Genomic DNA, 18,609 nt, shown 5'->3' with positions numbered 1-18,609 from the left:
TATCTTTAGGGTTAGAGTGAGGGTCCTCCTTCCCAGGCAAGTACAGATTTTCTGCCCTCCTCCACACCCTTACCTCCCTGTGTCTGCAGGCCCAGCTTGGCAGGGGGTGCAATTACCATCTGTGTCAATGGCATCTTTACAGAGGCATATTTAAGTCACTGCAGCACTCACAGGAGAAAGCAAGTAAATACACAGCCCAGTAAAGGGCTAAACTCAGCCTCAGGTCTGACTGCACAGAGAAGGCATCAAAGAGGTCACAGCACCATGGAAAAGATATGCAAAGGAAGACAGAAGAGAGTACATTCTCCTTTTGAGATGTTGCATTGTTTCCAATATATGATGTCTTGGAGTTCAGGAAGTTTTCATAGACTACTCTGGGCTGGCCAATCCACGTCACCTTGGATGCCAGGGTAGTGGTGGAGCAGCAGCCCAGAAGTGTGCAGTTAAAGGCAGAAAATGTTCAAATGCAGGTGGTCTCATGTGGTGACAGGCCACCTGCTTCCTCAACCAGACACTAGGTTCCTGGCAGGAGGATGTGGTGAGTGAACAATCCCCCTGCCCCGATAGCCAGTAGAATCTGATGAATAATCATAAGATGGCTGGGTACAAACAGGGATCAGTTTGTGACCAGAGCAAGACCAAGTGGTCTCTTGAGCTCTTGAGAAGAAAATATAGCATACATTGGCAATTCACTCAAGTTCATTAAAAATATGTCATTCTAGACATACTGGATCTTAAAAATCAATTGTTTATTGGAACCCAGAAGGAAGCTCCCCTGCTGCCATCCCAAGCTCCTAGGGCAGAGAACCTAAGCCAGTCCCAGCACCCAGAAGGAAGCTCCCCCGCTGCCACCCCAAGCTCCTAGGGCAGAGAAGCTGAGCCGGTCCCAGCACCCAGAAGGAAGCTCCACTGCCACCATCCCAAGCTTCTAGGGCAGAGAAGGTGAGCCACGCAGGTGCCAGAAGCACCCCCCTGCCCACCCCGTGGAAATGAGAAGACACGTAAACAAGCCTCAAAAACAGACATCTGGATCACCTACAGCAACCTCAAAGGGAAATGAGATGGAACAATCTGATACTCAACCACCTGGACTCTCTGAACTGGCAACTAAAGAGGATCTGGGAAAAATGAAATCAGTAATACTTACTCAGATAAGAGCAAAGATTGTGCTCATGGTGCAAGACATGATTAATAAATCTAGAGAGGACACAGATAAAAAAAAAATAGAGGATCTGAGGAACATGATGGAATCCCAACATAGGAAACAAATGGAATCCATAAAACAGATACAAACAGATTTCCAAGAGATTAAAAACTCCATCAAAAGTCTGCACAGCAGAATGAACCAATGTGAGGAAGAATTTCAGATATAGAAGAAAAGATTGCAATTAGTGACCAGGAAAAGAAAAATTTCTTTAAAATTGTAAAGGAACATGAGAAATCAATCCAGCAGCTGCTAGATGATGCAAAGAAGAAAAACATAAGACTGATTGGAGTCAATGAAGAAAGAGGAGAGAGTGCAGATGACATAAAAAACTGTTCACAGAAGCGATGGCAGAAAACTTCCCAAGGAGGGGAAAAGAACTTGACATACAGATAAGTGAGGCATATAGGACTCGAAATAGCCTTGATCAAAAAAAATCTACACATAAGCACTTAATAGTTAGGATTCCAGAAATCCAACAGAAGAACAAAATTCTACAAGCAGTGAGAGAAAAGAAACAAATCACATACAAAGGAAAGCTCATCAGAATCACAGCAGACTTCTCAATGCAAACTCTCAAGGCAAGAAGAGCTTGGAGTGACATATTTCAAGCCTTAAAGGAAAACAGCCTCCAATCCAGACTGATGTACCCTGCAAAACTATCTTTCAAAATGGATGGAGAAATAAGATACTTTCATGATAAAGAACACCTCAGGAACTTCATGAATACCAAACTGGCACTCCAAAAAATTTTAGACAATATCCTAGGAAAAGACAATGAGGATAACAACCCCAGGAAACCCAGCAGAATGAATCCATTGGGCATGACAAATTAAACGCAAAGGGGGAGAATCCAACAAAAAGAAAAAGTCATGACAAGGCTTTTAAAACGTTTAACTTCATCTCCCTAATGACTGTATAATTCAATCTTATTATTGTACTGATTAGTATTTTTCTGATTCGAGAGATGCACACCTTTCCTTGTGCTATACTGGCTATTTATCATCTTCTTACGTCTACATTTTCATTGAGTTGTCTATTAATGAGCTCTAGGAATTCTTTATATATTCTGCTCATAGGTTATATGCATTGGAAATATGGTCTGTTTAAGGACTACTTTTCATTTTAATGATGTCCTTTAAAGTTCTAAATTTTGATGGAATCTTATTCATCAATTTTTTTCTGTTATACATCATGTCTTTTGTACACTAGGTAGTTCTTGCCTACCCTGAATTCATAAACATTTTCCCTTATAATTTCTTCTTAAAGTTTTATACTTTCAGGCTTTCATATTTAGGTTCATAGATCCCTTCAAGTTATTTTCATGTATGGAAATAAAGGGTTGAGGTTAATTTTTTATATACGGATACCAGGTGTTCTTGTGCCGTTTGCTGAAAACCCTATCTCTTCCTCAGCTCTTGAATTTAGTTTATATTCTATAAAATGCTAATGTTAAATAATCTTTCAAAACTCAGTGGACCATATATGTGTGGTTCTATTTCTAGATTCTCTGTTTTATTCCAATGATCTATATGTCTTTCCTTACACCAACATTGCCTTGATTACTGTAGCTTTAGAAGTCTTAAAATTAGGTACTAAATGTCTTCCAACACTGTTTTTTTTTTAACTTTTCTAGGACCTTTGCACTCCTACATAACTTTTAAATTTCAATATCCAATTCTTCATTTACAGCAAGTATACACAGACCTGAATTTTTATATATACCTTGTGTTTTCTAATCCTTCTAAATTCAAATACAAGTTCTAGGGGCTCCTAGAGATTTCTTCATATTTTCTCTGTAGATGATCATTTCATCTACATATAAAGATTTTACTTCTGGGCCGGAGATTTAGCTCAGTGGTTCTAGCGCCTGCCTTGCAAGCGCAAGGTCCTGAGTTCGACCCCTGGTACCAAAAAAAAAAAAAAATGATTTTACTTCTACCTTGCCAATCCTATCCTAATTGTGTCATTTGATTGTCAGACTATTTTGATTTGGGCCTAGGTTTCAAAGTTTAATGGATAGATGAAGAGTAGGCATAGCTGTCCTTGTTCCCTACTTTAGGGAGAAAGCATTGTATCTTCTCTATTCATATAAGGCATTTTTGCTGGACGTATGGAGTACATGTCCTTGATCTGTTGAGAAGGTTCTGTTCTATTTCTAGTCTCCTGATAACTCTTACCATGAACAGCTGTAGAATTTAGTCCAATGCTTTTTCTCCAACTACTGACAGGATCATAAGGCTTTTTCCTTTCCTCTGTTAAAATGATGACTTTTAGGGGTGGATCTTCCAATGCTGAACCAACACTGCCATCCCTATAACAAAACCACTTTCTACATACTACCAGATCTGACTTCTAATAGTTTGTTTTGTTAAACAAATTTCTATCTATGTTCATACTTTTTTCTTCTATTACCTTTATTCAGTTTTAGGATTAGCACAGTGTTGAGTTCCTAAAATGAGGGGAGAAGTGTTCCTTCTTTTTTCTGCTTTAATTGTTTGATATAATTTATCAGTTAAAATGTATATGAGCCTGCTATTGTCATATAGGTAGGTTTTCAAGCTAGGAATATACTTTCTTTAATAGGTGCTATTCAAATTTTATATTTCCTCCAGAGTTAGTTTCATTAATTTGTCTTCCAAGGTACTTCTTAGAAGTTATGAAATTTATTTCAAAACAGATTTTTGAAATATGCTTTCTATATCCTTTTACATTCTGTAAAATCTGTGGTAATGTCTCCTAGATCTTGATATTGTAATTTTAAAAATGTATAACTGATATTGTATAGCAGGAAGAAAAAATCTAAAGGGGCAGGGGAAGTGGGAGGGGTAGGGGAAAGGAAAAAAGGGAAAAGAAAAAAATATGAGAAAAGGACAAAAATGGAAACAAAGTCATTGCAAATAGGGAAGGGTGGAGGGGGTGAAGGGAGGGCAGGGGAAGGGGAAAAAAATCAGAACCAAGATACTCATGTAATGGTACAAGATCGCAATGATGAATGTAACTGTATTTTATACCTAAAATGTACCAATAAACTTAATGGGAAAAAAGTTTTTAAAATTTTTTAAAATTGAAGAAAATCAATTGTTTATTTAATAAATATTTAGGGAGCATGCCTATGTGCCAAGAATTAAGCTAGGCACTAATAAATAGTATAGCTGTGCATGAGACAGACATTTCCATGGCTGTGGTGGGCACTCAAATTCTAGGTGTAGGGTTCCTGAGGATTAAGAAGACAGGAGTAAACTGCTAAATACACAAGCTGATAGTGAGGTGATGAGTTTTAGGAGGAATGGAAGCTGGAAGTGGAGTGGAGAGGACTGGAGCAGGTCTCTCTGCGGAGGTGGTATTTAAAAGAAGAGAAAACACTACAAACCTGGTGGATTAGGAGAATAAGGCATATGTGGCATTTCTGGACTCCAGCAAAGCCTTGGGGCAAAAAAACCCTGTATATAATATTTACTAAAATATATTATGTGCTTATTTTATGGCAGATGATGTTTTATACACACAATTGTCAGCCATGACTTTGAGACTCTTTTCTGCTCCATGTCTCCACAGTGGAGGCTCCTAGAGGAGACTGCTTCTTCCTATCAGTCACCAGTGTTCATGGCAAAAATCTAACACATGATGGTGTCTTGATTGGTGACAAAATTAAAGGATGGCTGTAGGGAAGGAAGGAAGAAGAGAAGGAGGGAAGGAGGGGAAACCAGTAGGTGACATGAAGTTAGGAAGCAGTATATATATTTGGGATCCAATAATTAAGGGCCTAAGAGATAGCAGTGGACGTAGTCAAGAGTCGAACACAGAAGGATGGGAAGAAGTGAGATCAGACTGGTCTGATTCTTAGTCCCAGACTTGAGGAGAAGCAGGGAGGGGTGCATTATTCAGCAAGAACTGGATATGTGTCAGCATCATGGTGGGACCATTGCTGAAGCCTCTGTGACTTTAGGATATCTTCCCACAGCTGCTTTTGGGACATAGACAAAAGAAAAAGGGGTATACTACCAATGGTTGGTCCCAGCTATGTAGAAAGGACCCAGGGAAGGCAGTAGTTGTGGGTTGGGAGTGACTCTGTTATCAGACCTAGTTGAAGTGGACCCCTCACACCCTCTTATTTGTCACCATTGCTAGGGGAGAGAACTTTGTGCCAGTGCTAAAATATTCCTGGCCATTTGGACAACAAGCTGCCTTTACAAAGCCCTTCTCAGCGACTCAATGCCCTTTCTCAACATCACTCCCTGGAGTCAGCAGGTGTGCCTACCTACTTCCCCTGCAGAGGCCAGCACTGCAGGTATTTCGGGACATTTGGCCCTTCCCAAGGCTCTTTTCCTTCCTTGGTAGCACACGACATGGACTCCTCAACTTGCATCCTTTGTCTCATGTGGTTTCTCTTCAAGACTGCCTCTTCCAAATGGCAGCTGCAGGGCAACCCTGGCCTCCCAGAGAAGCTGGACTTGAGCTCACCTAGGATCTCCTTGCTACAATCATCCAGGAGTCAAGAGCTTCATCTTGGACCCGTAAAGGCAGCTTATTGTGAGTTTAAGTGGGACAATGGGTACCAGAGGGCCAGGGCTGGCTGGCTTTTTGGGCATGAGAATTATGCATCTGTGCTCAGGAAGGCCCAGCATTTGGTTTAATACCGTGCTTTCATTGATTGAAATTCTTGATAATTTTTGAATTTGAATCTCAAATTTTCTTTTTGCATTGGATCTTGCAAATTATGTAGCTCCTCCTGGAGAGGGCTGTGAAAACCAAAGAGCATTGTAAAGGTGCATAGTGGGGTGCCACTGTTGATAACATTACATATATTCACATGCTGTAAAGAACACAGATGGCGGAGGGAGCTTTTTTGCAAGCCTGGAATATTGGGATGGCACAGAATTTGCCTCTCATTCCCTGGGTCCTCACCCACATCTCCCCGGGATCCAGAGAGCTCAATTTTCACTTCCAGGCCATCGACTCTGTTCCAGTTCTGTACTTGGCTTGACAAGCTGTGCAGACTTTGGTGAGTCCTTTCCACTCTGGTACCCCTTGACTGACCTGCAGGAAGCCTGCTAGGACTGGTCCCCATCTAATCCTCTCTCGCTGCCCTGCACCTGTTGAAATCTGGCTCCTCTGAGCCTGGCCAAGCAGCTCTGCCCCTAGCGGGAGTCGGAGGCATGCAACTCCCTTTCAGGAAGACGGGGTTAGAGCCATCTCCACCTGCGCCTGCTGCCCCTACTATCCTGGGCCTCTGAGAGGATCTTAGCAGCCAACCCTGGGTGAGGACTGGGTGCCAGGTGCACCTGACAGGGCAGGGTGGATGCTGTGACTTGAGAGCTTCTGGAGAGCAGGAGTGGGACTCCTTAGTGAAGGGAAATCCTTAAGGTTGGATCCAGCCTTTATTTAAAGGGGTGGGGGTGGAAGTTGCATCTGTGTGTGTGTGTGTGTGTGTGGCCTGCCTGTGAGGCGATAACCAGTATGTTCCTCTGTAAAAGAGTGTGTCTGTTAGTGGACTCCATCTGGTGTGTGGCACTGCTTCTGTGGGCAACTGCCTCAAGGTGGGGTCTGTCACAGTGTGCCAGTGTAGAGCAGTGTGACGAGCTGCTGGCAGAGCCCTAAGTGTGTAGGGAGATGCTGTCAATGCATTGTGGGCTTGTGGCTCTTTGTGGGACTCTCAGATACTCTGTGTGTGTGTGTGTGTGTGTGTGTGTGTGTGCTGCAGTGTATGCTTGTTTCTGGATATGTGTGTGAGTGTCTATATGTATGTGTGTGAGTGTCTATACGTATGTGTGTCTGTGCCAAAGATGTAGTTGTCAGTGTCCAGCTCCGCATGGGATGGTGACCCAGTGTGTGTCTATGACTCCATAATTTCTTATCACAGTGCTACAAAGTGCATGGCATGTGTGTATTTGTGTGTGTGTCTGTCATCGTGCCCCAGCTTGTCGCTGAGAGTGGACCAGGCTCAGAGTGTGTACGTGGCGGGGTGGGGTGGGGTGGGTGGGTCAGTGTGTCTGTGAAGTGGTGATTCAGTGTATGTTTGTACCAGACGGGGTGTGTGTCACTGTGTCAGAATCTGAGTGAGTGTGGCAGATGCCCCTCTGGCAGAGCTCAGTGGGGGGGGGGGTAAGTGTATGTGCTTTAGAATTAGTGAGGCTCCGATGCAAGGTTGTGGCTTAGTGCATGTGTGTGTGTGTGTGTGTGTGTGTCAGAGTGGGTGTCAGCATCTTGACTTGCATTATCGCGTGTGGCCCTCCGTGTGTGCATGTCTCGCGAGTCAGGGCAGTGTCGGTCTCCAGCATCAAAGCCCAGACCCTTCCTTTCGGGGGAGCGCCAGGCGTGTGCGCCGGCGCCGCTAGGACCCGGCAGCGGCCGGCCGCTGTCCCCGGGCCGCGCGAGTGAGCATGTGCAGAGCCGGGCGCCCCCTAGCCCGCTCGCCCGCTCCGCGCCCGCCCGCCCGGCTCGGCGCCCGCTCGCACTCTGCGCCCGCTCCGCCGCCGTGGCTCCGCGCGAACGTCCGCAGCCTCGGGGAGCTGGGCGGCGGCGCCGCGCCCGGGCACGTCGGACCGCTCGCAGCCAGCGCCAGAGGCGTGCGGGCGCCGAGGGCGTCTTGGCTCAGGGCACTGCGGGGCTGCGGGCTCAGCGCCCCGGGAGACTGGCGAGTGGCCGATGCGGGCTCCCCAGCTGGCCGCGATCGCGGGGTGAGTCCTGTCTCCTGGGTGTCCCAGGTGGGACCCCCGTGCGTGCTGAGAGCTGGGTTTCCCCGGATGCGGGCAAACAAGTTTGTGTAGACGCCGCGGCTGGGAGCGCAGCAAGGCTGCACCTGCTCTGGCTTCGGGGTGGCCTGGTGGGGGGCGCCCTCCCGGGTCTGGGGCCGCTGGACCCGGGAAGGGATGTGTGAGCGTGTGCGTGTCGGGTCGGGGGAGCGCTTCGCAACAATCGGGCCGGGGCGGGGGTGCCCAAGGCAGTTGCACAAGCCTGGTTCCTCACAGGCAGTCTCAGCGACCGTCTCCTTCACGGGAGGGCGTCGCGGTAGGAGCCCCGAGTGGACTAGGGGGGGCCAGGGCAGGATTTGGGGTGCACACTGCCTCCCTCCTAGGCGGAGACGTTCACCATTAGCAGCTCCTTCTCTATCCGCTACCAAGCCAGGCTTCCGGTCAACGGTCAGTGGAGGGTTTCTCCCATCTCTTGGTGAACTTGAACAGAGGCGGAGGCAAAATCGAAACGTAATATGTTCGGAAAATTAACCGATATAGAGCTTTGCATCTTCCCAAGTGTGTACAGACTCACGACTGGGTGCTGCATATGAGTTTTCCTTTGATCCTCAGAAGCGTCCTTGGTAGGGTCCCCTGCCTCAGAGTAGCCTCACTGACTGCTTTCCCCAGCATTTGTGCATCTGTGATACCTGATCTGCGCTGACTCTCCCATGGGTCTTGGGCACAGGGAGACGGACCTCTGCCCCTTCTAGGGACCGGTTTAGTGCTGCTGTGGAGGTTCCAGCACCACAACCCTGCCCTGGGATCCAGCCCCCTGGCCACTGCTCCCTGGATAGACTGCTCTGTACTTCCGGAGCCTCAGAAGCCTCGGCCCTCCTGTTGCTGGGACAGAATGCTTGGGTTCTGGGAGGTACTTGCACTGCCCCATGTTTGTAGCAATGGTTGAGATCAGAAGTGAGGACCTTTTCTTTGAATTACTAGGTTATCAGGCACAAGGCTGGTGGGGAGTTAAAGAATTAGAGGAGGCCTCACACTGATTGACCCTGTTCTATTTGTAGTACCTCCCTTACTGGAAGGCTCTAAGTGCTAGAGAGAGGGCAAGGGGTGGTTTTTGTGCAGGTAGGAACAGGTTTATTTCTCCCAAACATTACACACACACGGCCCTGAGAAGTCCCCTGGAGAAGGAGCTTCAGGGAAAGCTGTCAGAGCCTAGAGTTTCTAGGAGGAACAGCAGGACCTGACCCAGGGACCCAGTGGCCGAAGGCAGGTTGGCCAGCGGCTGGCTGGGTGGGCACCCGGACTACCTGATCTTCCCTGTGGGAAACTGGCAGTCCTCACCTACAGCTTCATCTTGTAGGCCTCAGCAGGTTTGTTCTCACAGGTCCTCTGGAAAGGGTGAGGGATCCCTCTTTTCAGTGGGTTCTTAGGACCTTGCAACACATGGTCAAAAGTGAAGAGAAGCCTGGATTAAGCAGAAAGCCAGACTCCTGTCCCTTCCTCCTGTTGGCTCACTAGGCAGAAGGGGGTAATCTGGGTCACTGGTTGGCCTGCTGCTGAGCCTGTTCAGTCCAAGCACCACAGACCAAGTCAGTGAGTCACAGAGCTGGTTCCTTGTAGAGTCAGTGTGAGCAGGTAGCTCAGAGTCTTAAGAACCCGGAGCCTCCAAGCCCAGATCAAATCGTATCTGAGCATGGTATTTCTCACTGTAGACACTCCCAGCTGTTATTCCCACCCGGCTCATACTCTGGTCAGTCTTGGTGAGATGAGCTCCCTGATCCTCCTTGTGGAACTTCAAGTGAGGTCAAGGCCAAGTACTTCAGAATTTGGGGGAGCTCAGTGTACAGACCTTCAGGGTCTTTGCCCAGGAGAATGATAATGATATACACCAGCAGCGCCAGAACTGAGTCCCAACATCTGGGGTCAGGCTGGGCTGGACCCTGCCCTCCTCCTTTGGGGAACAAGTGGGTGAACAAGGCCTCCCACCGCTTTTTCCCTGTGCCTCATGGTCTTGCTTCCTACTGTTGGCTGTAATGTCTTCTTGCCTTTAATATCACCATGTTGACCTGTGGCCTGAAAAATTATCACAAGTGTGCCAGTTTGGGGGAATGTTGTTGGGGAGGACTCCTATCTATGCACACCTTGCCTCCCAGTGTAGACTTGAGAAGTGGATGAAGAATGGACCGGATTAATTTTATAAGCTACGCAGTACAGTGTACCTCTTGGTATGTGTTAAGGCCTTTTCCCTGGGCTTCTCTTTCCACACTGCTGGAAACCCCTGGAGATGTTAGCCCCCTCCCAGAGGGTGGCTGCCTTCACAGTGAGACCATGAGGACAGAAATGCCTCCGGGTGTCTTGGTCCCCTTTCCATAGCTTGAGTCACCATCCTGGTGGCGGAGATGGGGCCAGAGAAGGGCAAGGCTGACTTTGGCAGGGTGCTCTACTCACTAGCTCTGATTTATCCACATTTCTCAGTGGAATTTGATCACCTCTTTACCTGTCACACTCTGAGCTGGGCCCCAGATACCCTTCAGGGATTCTCCACCAGGTGCAGGAACATAAGAACAAACAAATTAGGATTAGGGAGCTGCTAAAGTGATTGCTCAGAGATAGCCCAGGAGAGTTTGTGATTGGCTGTGTAAAGAGTGAGATGGGCTCCCAATCAATCGTGAAAGAAAATGCCAGGCCCCACATGGAGCCCTGTCTGTCTTTGAAGCCCCAGGCCCCACCACAGTGCTGGGAAGGATACCCATCTGATACTGAGAAAGTGAAGGCCATGTGAGATGGCACGTGATACCCCATCCTTGGAATCAGAAAACTTGAGTTCATTCTAGCAGTAGTTGTTTGGCTTTGTTCAAATTAATGGATCTTCTCTCTGGCTCACATTCTGTATCTATATAATGGGGATAATGATTCATAATATAATAACTTCCTAAGTTTGGGGGAAGATCTCTCATTCATTTGTTCATCTGCTCATTCAGCCAACACACTTAATAGTATGTGAAAGTACTCTGCGTTCTCAAATGTGGCATATAAAATTTATTATTATAAGAACTTCAGCAATAGATTTACTGGAAGATTTTTCCCATTTGCAGTGAATGGAGTTTTGACCTTTCTAATTTTTGTATTTTTTATTATTTGTGACTGACAAATCATGATTGTATATATAAATGGGGTATGATGTGATGTTTGAAATAGGTATCCAATGTGGAATGATTTAAGCTAGTTAACTATTATCTTTTATATCTTTTGCACACATATTTTGAATCTTTTCTCTTAAGTCTTCAAGTTCAAATGATAGAGATCTGCCTCTTCAAAGACAGGAACCACACTCCATTCCCATTCCCCAGACTGTATACCTGCCAAAAGCAGCAGCTTTTGTTTAGTGGGTTTCTTAGCCTTCAGAGCCTAGGTGCATGGGATCCTGGAGTAATTACAGTGGTCTCAGAGGCAGCAGAGGCACTGAGTGCCCTGCAAGGGGCTTGCATGCTGGGAGGGGATTTACGGGCATTAGCTGGCAGCCTGACTCAAGGTAGAACACAAAATCCAGGCAAAGGTCATCGTCATGGCAGCATTTAGCTTCACTGTCAGCTCTGAACAGCCCTGCACCAGGCATCAGGGAAACATCAGAGAAGAAGTAGCCTTGAGGCTCCGCTTTTGTAAGTTGGAAGCATTTGAATGGTGAGATGGGGTATAGGTGTCCCTCACAGGTGGAAGGACATGGGTGAGCTAGGTGGGATGGTGGGGATTGAGCATCTCAAGCTGGCCAGGGACACTGTGGTTAGCACATAGTCCCTGAGCCTGAGTAGGGGCAGAGCCAGAGATCAGAAGAGGAAGGCCAGGGAGAGGTCACCTAGGAGCCCTGAGCCTACCTGGAGTTTCCCGTGTGTGGCTTCACTGTGGTCCTGTTTGTGGTCATTGAGTCTGGGCTCTGAACTGCTCTGATATGGGTATCCATTTGCATGTCTGGAAAGCAGCCTGTGGGGCCCCTTTCCTGCCCCAGTCAGAGTGCATAGCCCTGAGTCCCAAGATGTTCATAGCCTCTGCCGCAGTGGTCAAATTGGCCACGTTCCATCTAGGAGCCTTCTCCTCTTCACTACTCCTGCACGTCATCTCTGGCAAGGCAGCAGAAGGGAGATGGAATCAGAGGCCCTTGGTCACCTGGGCCAGCTCCAGGGACTGCCTCTACTCCTCTTCCTGCTGTCACCTCTCAGCCTCTGTCCCCAGCTTGGCACAGAGGCAGGTGCCATCTGCCGCCCTGGGGCTCAGGGTTGCTGAGTCCCACCTGCTGTGAGCTCCTGCTACCTCCCGACACTCACAGAAGCCCCTCTCTTTGATTATTCTTCTCTCACACCTGAGACAGGGTCCCCCTCCTCAGGCCTTGCTTTGCTCCACAGTAACTCCAAGTCCTCTGGAAGGCAATGAGCAGGGTGGTGGATGGGCACTTTTATCCAGCTCACATGGCCCCTTTCAACAGGGCCAAGCCTCAGGAGGGGTGCAGTGGGCCCACCAGCCTCTCCTCAAAGCACCTTGCAGGGCTCCGAGACCAGAGGTACACCTGGGAAGCTCACCTCAAGGAAGAACACAGAGATTTCCAGAGGAGGGGAGAGAATCTGAGGCTGCTCCCCACTGGCCCAGGGAGGCCGGGACACTTACCCACATGGCAGCGCCTGGAAGGTTTGGCTCAGCAGACACCATGTGGAGCATCATCTCCAGGAGCCTGGCATGAATTCAAAAAGCTACTGAGAGAAGCACACAAAACTCCTTTTAAGAATAAATCTTGCCTCATGCAAAGCTGGGGTTGAGGTAGGAAGAGACACAGGAAGTTCAGTGGCCACAAGAGGGGCTCTGGGTGCAGGTGGCTCGGGTCTAACTACTGATCCCGATGGTCTAATCTTGGGCACTGAGTGTCGTCCCTCTAAGGTTAGGACAGACTTCAGCTCTGAAGCATAGGGAAGCAGGGCCTCTGCCTTGGCGACTTTGTGGAGTAAAGGAGATGGTGCCAGTGAAGTATGCAGCCCATCTAACCTGTTTACTAATGCTGCAAAGCTTAATAAATGGTGGCACTGAGAAAAACAGCAGTTGCTAATAGCAGTCTTAGCATAGGTGTGAGCTTCAGGCAAGAGTGCGATACTGAGCCTGCCCCAGGGTGTGGGGGAATCAGAGGGAGGACAGGGGCCACTGAGACTGATTTCACCAGTAACACTGCTGCTGTAGGCCTGTCCTCCAGGTGGTACTTATTTTACATTTATAACCAGTTTGTTTCACATTAGCTAATAGAAGTGTCACATCCACTCCCTGGTTTCATCTCACGATAATTCCTGCTTATACCTTTTTTTAACAGATGAGGAGCCTGAGGCTCTGTGCCAGACAATAGTTTGAGCTAGATTGCGCTAATGGACAGCCTGCTGGCTTCGGGGGTAGAGAGCACTGCCCATGACCTTCTAGACAGGTACTGGCTAGATACCTGTCAGCTGGTTCTGCTGTCTGTTTCACCTGGTGGCTTGGCTGTGAGCCCTTGTGTACATGATCCAAGTCTCCCCACTTCCCAGGGCTCCTTTTTCAGCCACTCAACAAACATGACTTGTCACTGCCCTGCTAGCTATATATTGAGATCCAGGGACATGGAGATAAACCAGGTGTGATCCATGCCCTGGAGGGACTGTAATGTCAGCCTCATGGAGTGGTGACTGTGGCAGAGAATGGAGAATGACTGGCAAATAGGAATTTGGTGGTAAAGTGCTGTGGAAGTCCAGGGCAAGAGGACAAGTTCCTGATGCTTTGGGCATGTAGTTCCCCCAGCCCACTTTGGCTAGTGTTCTGGCATGGGGACAGCTTGCCTTTTTAAAAGTTGGAGGTGACGGTCTACCTTATAGGAGACCTGGGCCATGGCACTCTATCTTGCAAATGGTATTTGCCTTACAGTGCCTAGCAGCCATCTTGCCAGACCAGGGGAGACCCTTTTGGAAGGGGCAACACCAGGGAGGACTTGGGAGGCACCTGAGGAACTTGGTAAGTCTGACTCCTGGTGGATTAGCCCTAACGATTCCCCAACCTACTGTACCTTGGTCTTACTTGTACCAAGTGTCCAGGTCTGAGTTATAGGCTGTGTATGGACAGTACACCAAGCCTTGCCTTTAAAATTCTGAACTGTGGGGCCATTGCCTACCTTTCTGCTCCATCTCAGTGAAACTTTCTTTCCCAACAGGAATGCCACCTCTCACCTTTCATTTTAGTTTTCTAGGATTTTCCTTTGATAGGATCCCAACATCCTTTAATTAGAACTCTTTTACAAACACACCCAGAAACCCTGCTTCATGGAATTACTGGGTGGAACAGGTACCGGATAAAGCCCGCATAATGCACCTGTGTCTGAAAGACGCCAGCTGTGGAGCTGTGTCCTTTGTCGGCTATGTGTTATCCTAGCTTCCCCACAGCTCAGGCTCCACCCCAGCTCTGGATGAATGGTATTTGAGATCTGACCCCACAGGTACAGGTTTCTGATTATCAGGACCCGTTTGTTTATTTTTCTGTGCTCTCATTAATTTGAAAAACTGTATTCACAAAGATCACGGAGTAGCCACATTGTGGCATGCCTCAGGTGCTGGGGGGCAGAGTGACAAACATGAATAGGGCATTGCTTCTCCCCTTGAGGAGGTCAGAGTCCTCTGAGGTTGCTCGAGGAGCTGGACAGTGCTAATCATCATACTGTGGTCTGCACAAGGTACGGGAAGACCAAGGAATGTATGCCTATGGATGGGTGCTAGAAAGCACTGACTCCTGGGCTGAGCCTTAGGGGTTGCACAGGGATCGGCCAAGTGAAAGGAGGAGTAGAAAGAAAGACAGCAGGTACTGTGGCTGTAGGTGCCTAGGCTGGAACATGGTGGTAGAGGTGCAGCAGAAACGGTCTGGCAAGAGCTCAGGATGGACAGGCCAGATCACGAAAGGGGGCCCTGTACCTTAAGCTAAGGAGCTTGGAGTTTATCCCAAAAGCCCCAGGACCCTATTGAAAGGGGTTTTAAACAGGGGAGCACCATGAGCAGATCTGCGTGTTAGGAGGATCACCCTTGCAGTCTTATGGAAGATGGATTGGCAGGGCCAAAGCTGGAGGCAGAGAGATAAGTAAGGATTTCATAGGATTTTCTCCATGGTTTTACAAATCGGAAGCTCTCTGAGGTGGGCCTGGCAGATACACAGCTTAAAGAGAAAGGCTCTGAGACCCTTCTCAAGTGGCAGACAGCCTCGATTTCATTCTGCCTTCATTGGCTGATTACCAGGGTGGCCGGGCCAACCTGTGTTCCCATGTCTCTGCCCTTCCTGGAGTCTGGGAACCTGGACACCCTTGGTGCTTACTCAGGAAGGGTTGTGCTGGTCCAGGCTGCTTCTCTGGGGGCCTCGAATGCCAGCTCCAGAGCCCAAGCCTTGACATTCTTCTCGCACTGTCTGTCTTTCCTCGGCGGCACACAGAGCAACCATTGAGTGGCTGTGGGGCCTGGCAAAGGTCCCAGGCCATGTTAGTTACGGGCACTGGCTTAGTCACGCTTCGGGGGCCCTTTCTTCTAGGACAAGCCTGCCCTTTGTGTTGAGGGCCTTCCTCACACGGCAGCCCGGCTCAAGGCAGCTGCAGAGCCCTCTGCCAACCCTAACAGCACACTTCAGAGGCTCCGCCAGTGGGAACCAGAGCCTGGCATGAGCTCTACATCCTGAGGAGCAAGGGCCCTCAGAGGTGGGGGTGCTGCTCAGAAAGTCTGCACCAGGCGCCCCAGCCTCGGCACTGTGGCTCGTCTTTTGGCTCTGGCAGGAAGCTCCTGAATCTTATTCTCTCCCTTGGACTCCTTCTTTGTGAGAGCCAGCTATTACCCTCTGCATTACCTCCTTCCAGGACACAGCTTGCTATCCCAGTGCACACCTGGGGGTCAGCTCATTGCATGCATGTATCCAACACCTGCTGTATGCATTGCCTAGCCATTTACATAGGCAGGTGTCTCATTACAGGCTGGCTTTTTCATGAGGATAGGATCTGAATGGAGACTGTTCAAGCAAGACCCTGGCTCTTTCATTTGCCAACTATGTGACTGGGAAAACTTCTTTGCCTCAGTTTGCTAATTTCCACATCTGCAAATTGGGGATATTACAGTATCTGCTTCGTTGGATTGGTTGAATGAGATAATGTGTAACACATTTAGCTGAGTACCTAGGACTTAGTAAGAAGCTGCCCTTGCTTCTTCTCCTGCTTGTTGCTTTTGCTGTTATCACAGGACTTTCAGCACTACTCAGGAGCAGGGCATTATCCGAATGTTATAGATGAGGAAGCTGAGACCCAGAGAGGTAAAGCAATTTGTCACAAAGCTGGCGAGTGGCAGAGCTGGGATCTGAACCCAGTCTTGTGTCCAGGGCTTCCACAACAAGGCCGGTGCCTTTGATGATTCAATAATGGGGCAGTGGAAGGGCCAGACTCTTCTATTACATCTAAGTGCTCTTTCTCCATTTTTCCAGGTTTCCAAGCCAGGAAATGAGAATTGGTAGAGGTCAGGGATGGGAAAGATCATGACACCTGGGCAGAAGCTGCAGCTAGCTCCAGGGCCCTGTGGCTCCTGGTGAAAAGTGATGGTGCCCTCTGAACATCTGCAGAACATGGTGCAGTAACAGTAGCCCAGGAGAGCCCAAGCAGATGCCAGGAGCCAAGATGCGAGGATGACACCCTCGGAGGCCCTGGCCTCCCTTCTTCCCGGGTGCTAGGAGCCGTCCCCGGGCTCCAGCCGGGAGCCCTGCTGCCCAGGGGCATGGCCAAACCTTTCTTCAGACTCCAGAAGTTTCTCCGCAGGACGCAGTTTCTGCTGCTCTTCCTCACGGCTGCCTATTTGATGACCGGCACCTTGCTGCTACTGCAGCGGGCCCGAATGGCCCTCCCTCAGGGCCCCCGGGCACCTGGCACCCTGCAGGCCTTGCCAGTGGCCACTGTGGCACCGGGCATGGGCCTGCTGGACAGCAGAGCTCTCCAGGACTCCCAGGTCAGCCCAGACCTGCTGCTCGATGTGGACATGTTGCAGAGCCCTCTGGCCCGGCTCCCACCTGGACTCCGCTGGCCCCGGAGGAACCGCAGCTCAGTTCGGCGCCGCTGGTTCCACCGCTTTGTGAGTGATCCACATGGGTCACCCACCCTGGGTCCTGAGGCCCCCAGGCCAGCCACACACAGCCAAGGTAGGTGCTCTGCAGTGTCTCTGGACCCAGAATCACTGCCCAGGGTCAAGAATTGGTATCCCTTTTATCTGGCTCCATGGCAGCTGGAGAAGTAGGCCCTGCAGGTTGATGGCCTTGGCAAATTGTGCCTTCTGCTCTGTGCGGCCTGGGATGTAAGGTGCCCTAGATTTCGCTCACTTTCTGTCTGGAATTCCACGAGGCTCCAAGCTGAGCTGCGAGAGCCAGTCACCTAGAGCTCCCGCTTTGGGTTCAGACAGACCTCGTTTTGAATCCTGGCTTAGCCACAACTTTGCTGGGTGACCTTGGGCATCTCACTTGATTCCTCCAGGTTGCTCTGAAATGGAGATGGAGACACACATCCCTGGGCTATTTTGAGGATTAAATATGATAGTGTAGAACAGTAGTTACCTCCAGTGACTTAAAGTGATGACAGAAGGGATTCCAGTAAAAGCTGGAGAAACTGTGGTTAGATGTAAGCAGGACTGCTACTCAGCTGCTGTCCAACAGCATAGCACGATCCTATCAGGGCAGCAAGGGACACTTCCACGCCTGTTCGTAGTTCCCGCTCTTAGCTTCTGGGGTGTCTTCTGCACTCTGACTGCCTCTCCATGACCCAGGAAGGCTAGGGACCACAGGATGCCCAGGATCAGTGCTGAATGGTGGCATTTCCAAATGGTCCCTGCCCTCCACGGGTTGTTGAATATTTTTAATAGACCCCAGGATTTAGGGAGGAATTGCTGACCCTGCAGAATATGAAAGAGCCTGTCTGGGGAACGCCCTGTTGTTACATGGCTGGAGGTCTTCAGGGAAAGCAGGGGAAGGCAGGACGCTGGCCTAGAAGCCTTCTGGGGGCCCTGGGATGTGGGGGTCCTGTGCAGCCAGGCAGCCCTCACTGGTGGAGAGGGCCTAGAATGCAGCCCTCAGTATAGCTGCTGGGGCTGCAGACAAAGCAAGCTTCTCTTTGTGGCTTGGGCAGCCCGCCACACTCCTGAAAGGGGATCCTGCAAGCCTCGGAAGCTGCAGGAGGCTCCATCAATCACGACGCATTTCATTATACCTTGGACAACATCCATAATGGAATAAAATGTCAGTAAGTTTACTAGGGGAAAAATAGTAACTTCTCCATAGCCAGTTTGTTTTTTATTGATAGTAATTTCCAAAGACATTCCAATATCTCCAAAGCCATCCTTAATAGCCTCACGGCTTGTCCATTTTGATGTGCAAATGAACAGATGTGGAGTCACACACAATAATGCATTGCCTTCATTTCAGCCGAAAGTAATAAATCCACCTTGGGATGTGTCCCAGCGTATCCCTCGAAAGTTCTTTCTTCTTTGCACATTCGTGCTTCTGTCAGAAAGTTAGAAAAGCCATTTGTTATGTTTCAGAGTAAAAGGGCTCACCTGCTACTCACAAACCAGAGGGTCCATCTGCATCTCAGGCCTGGCCACACAGGAAAAGAGGCGAGTGGGGGCTTCCTCTCCACCCTGGTCAGGCCCATAACTGGCCAGT

General features: G+C 49.0%; 1 protein-coding gene across 5 annotated transcripts in view; it reads left to right on the top strand.

Annotated features, from left to right (window-relative positions):
* The first annotated feature begins 6,357 nt into the window (after positions 1–6,357).
* The window catches only part of Wscd1 (WSC domain sialate O sulfotransferase 1), a 53,253-nt gene continuing 41,001 nt past the window's right edge, over positions 6,358–18,609 (top strand). Inside the window, exons 1-3 of one of the 5 annotated variants that reach the window (XM_087191678.1) lie at positions 6,358–6,465; positions 13,822–13,908; positions 16,393–17,097. In XM_087191678.1, the coding sequence (XP_087047804.1) occupies positions 16,680–17,097 (418 nt within the window). In that variant the 5' untranslated portion in view covers positions 6,358–6,465; positions 13,822–13,908; positions 16,393–16,679. Of the gene's footprint in view, positions 6,466–7,665; positions 7,885–13,821; positions 13,909–16,392; positions 17,098–18,609 lie in introns of those variants that run through there. The other 4 variants (XM_087191677.1, XM_004857269.4, XM_004857266.4 and 1 more) reach the window with 4 other exon arrangements.

The sequence above is a fragment of the Heterocephalus glaber genome, unplaced genomic scaffold (assembly GCF_053883595.1).
Source record: "Heterocephalus glaber isolate CG9 unplaced genomic scaffold, H.glaber_assembly_v1.0 deba00001564, whole genome shotgun sequence".
Taxonomy (NCBI): domain Eukaryota; kingdom Metazoa; phylum Chordata; class Mammalia; order Rodentia; family Bathyergidae; genus Heterocephalus; species Heterocephalus glaber.
The sequence above is the reverse complement of the archived record's forward strand: the minus strand, read 5'-3'. Positions and strand labels throughout refer to the sequence as shown.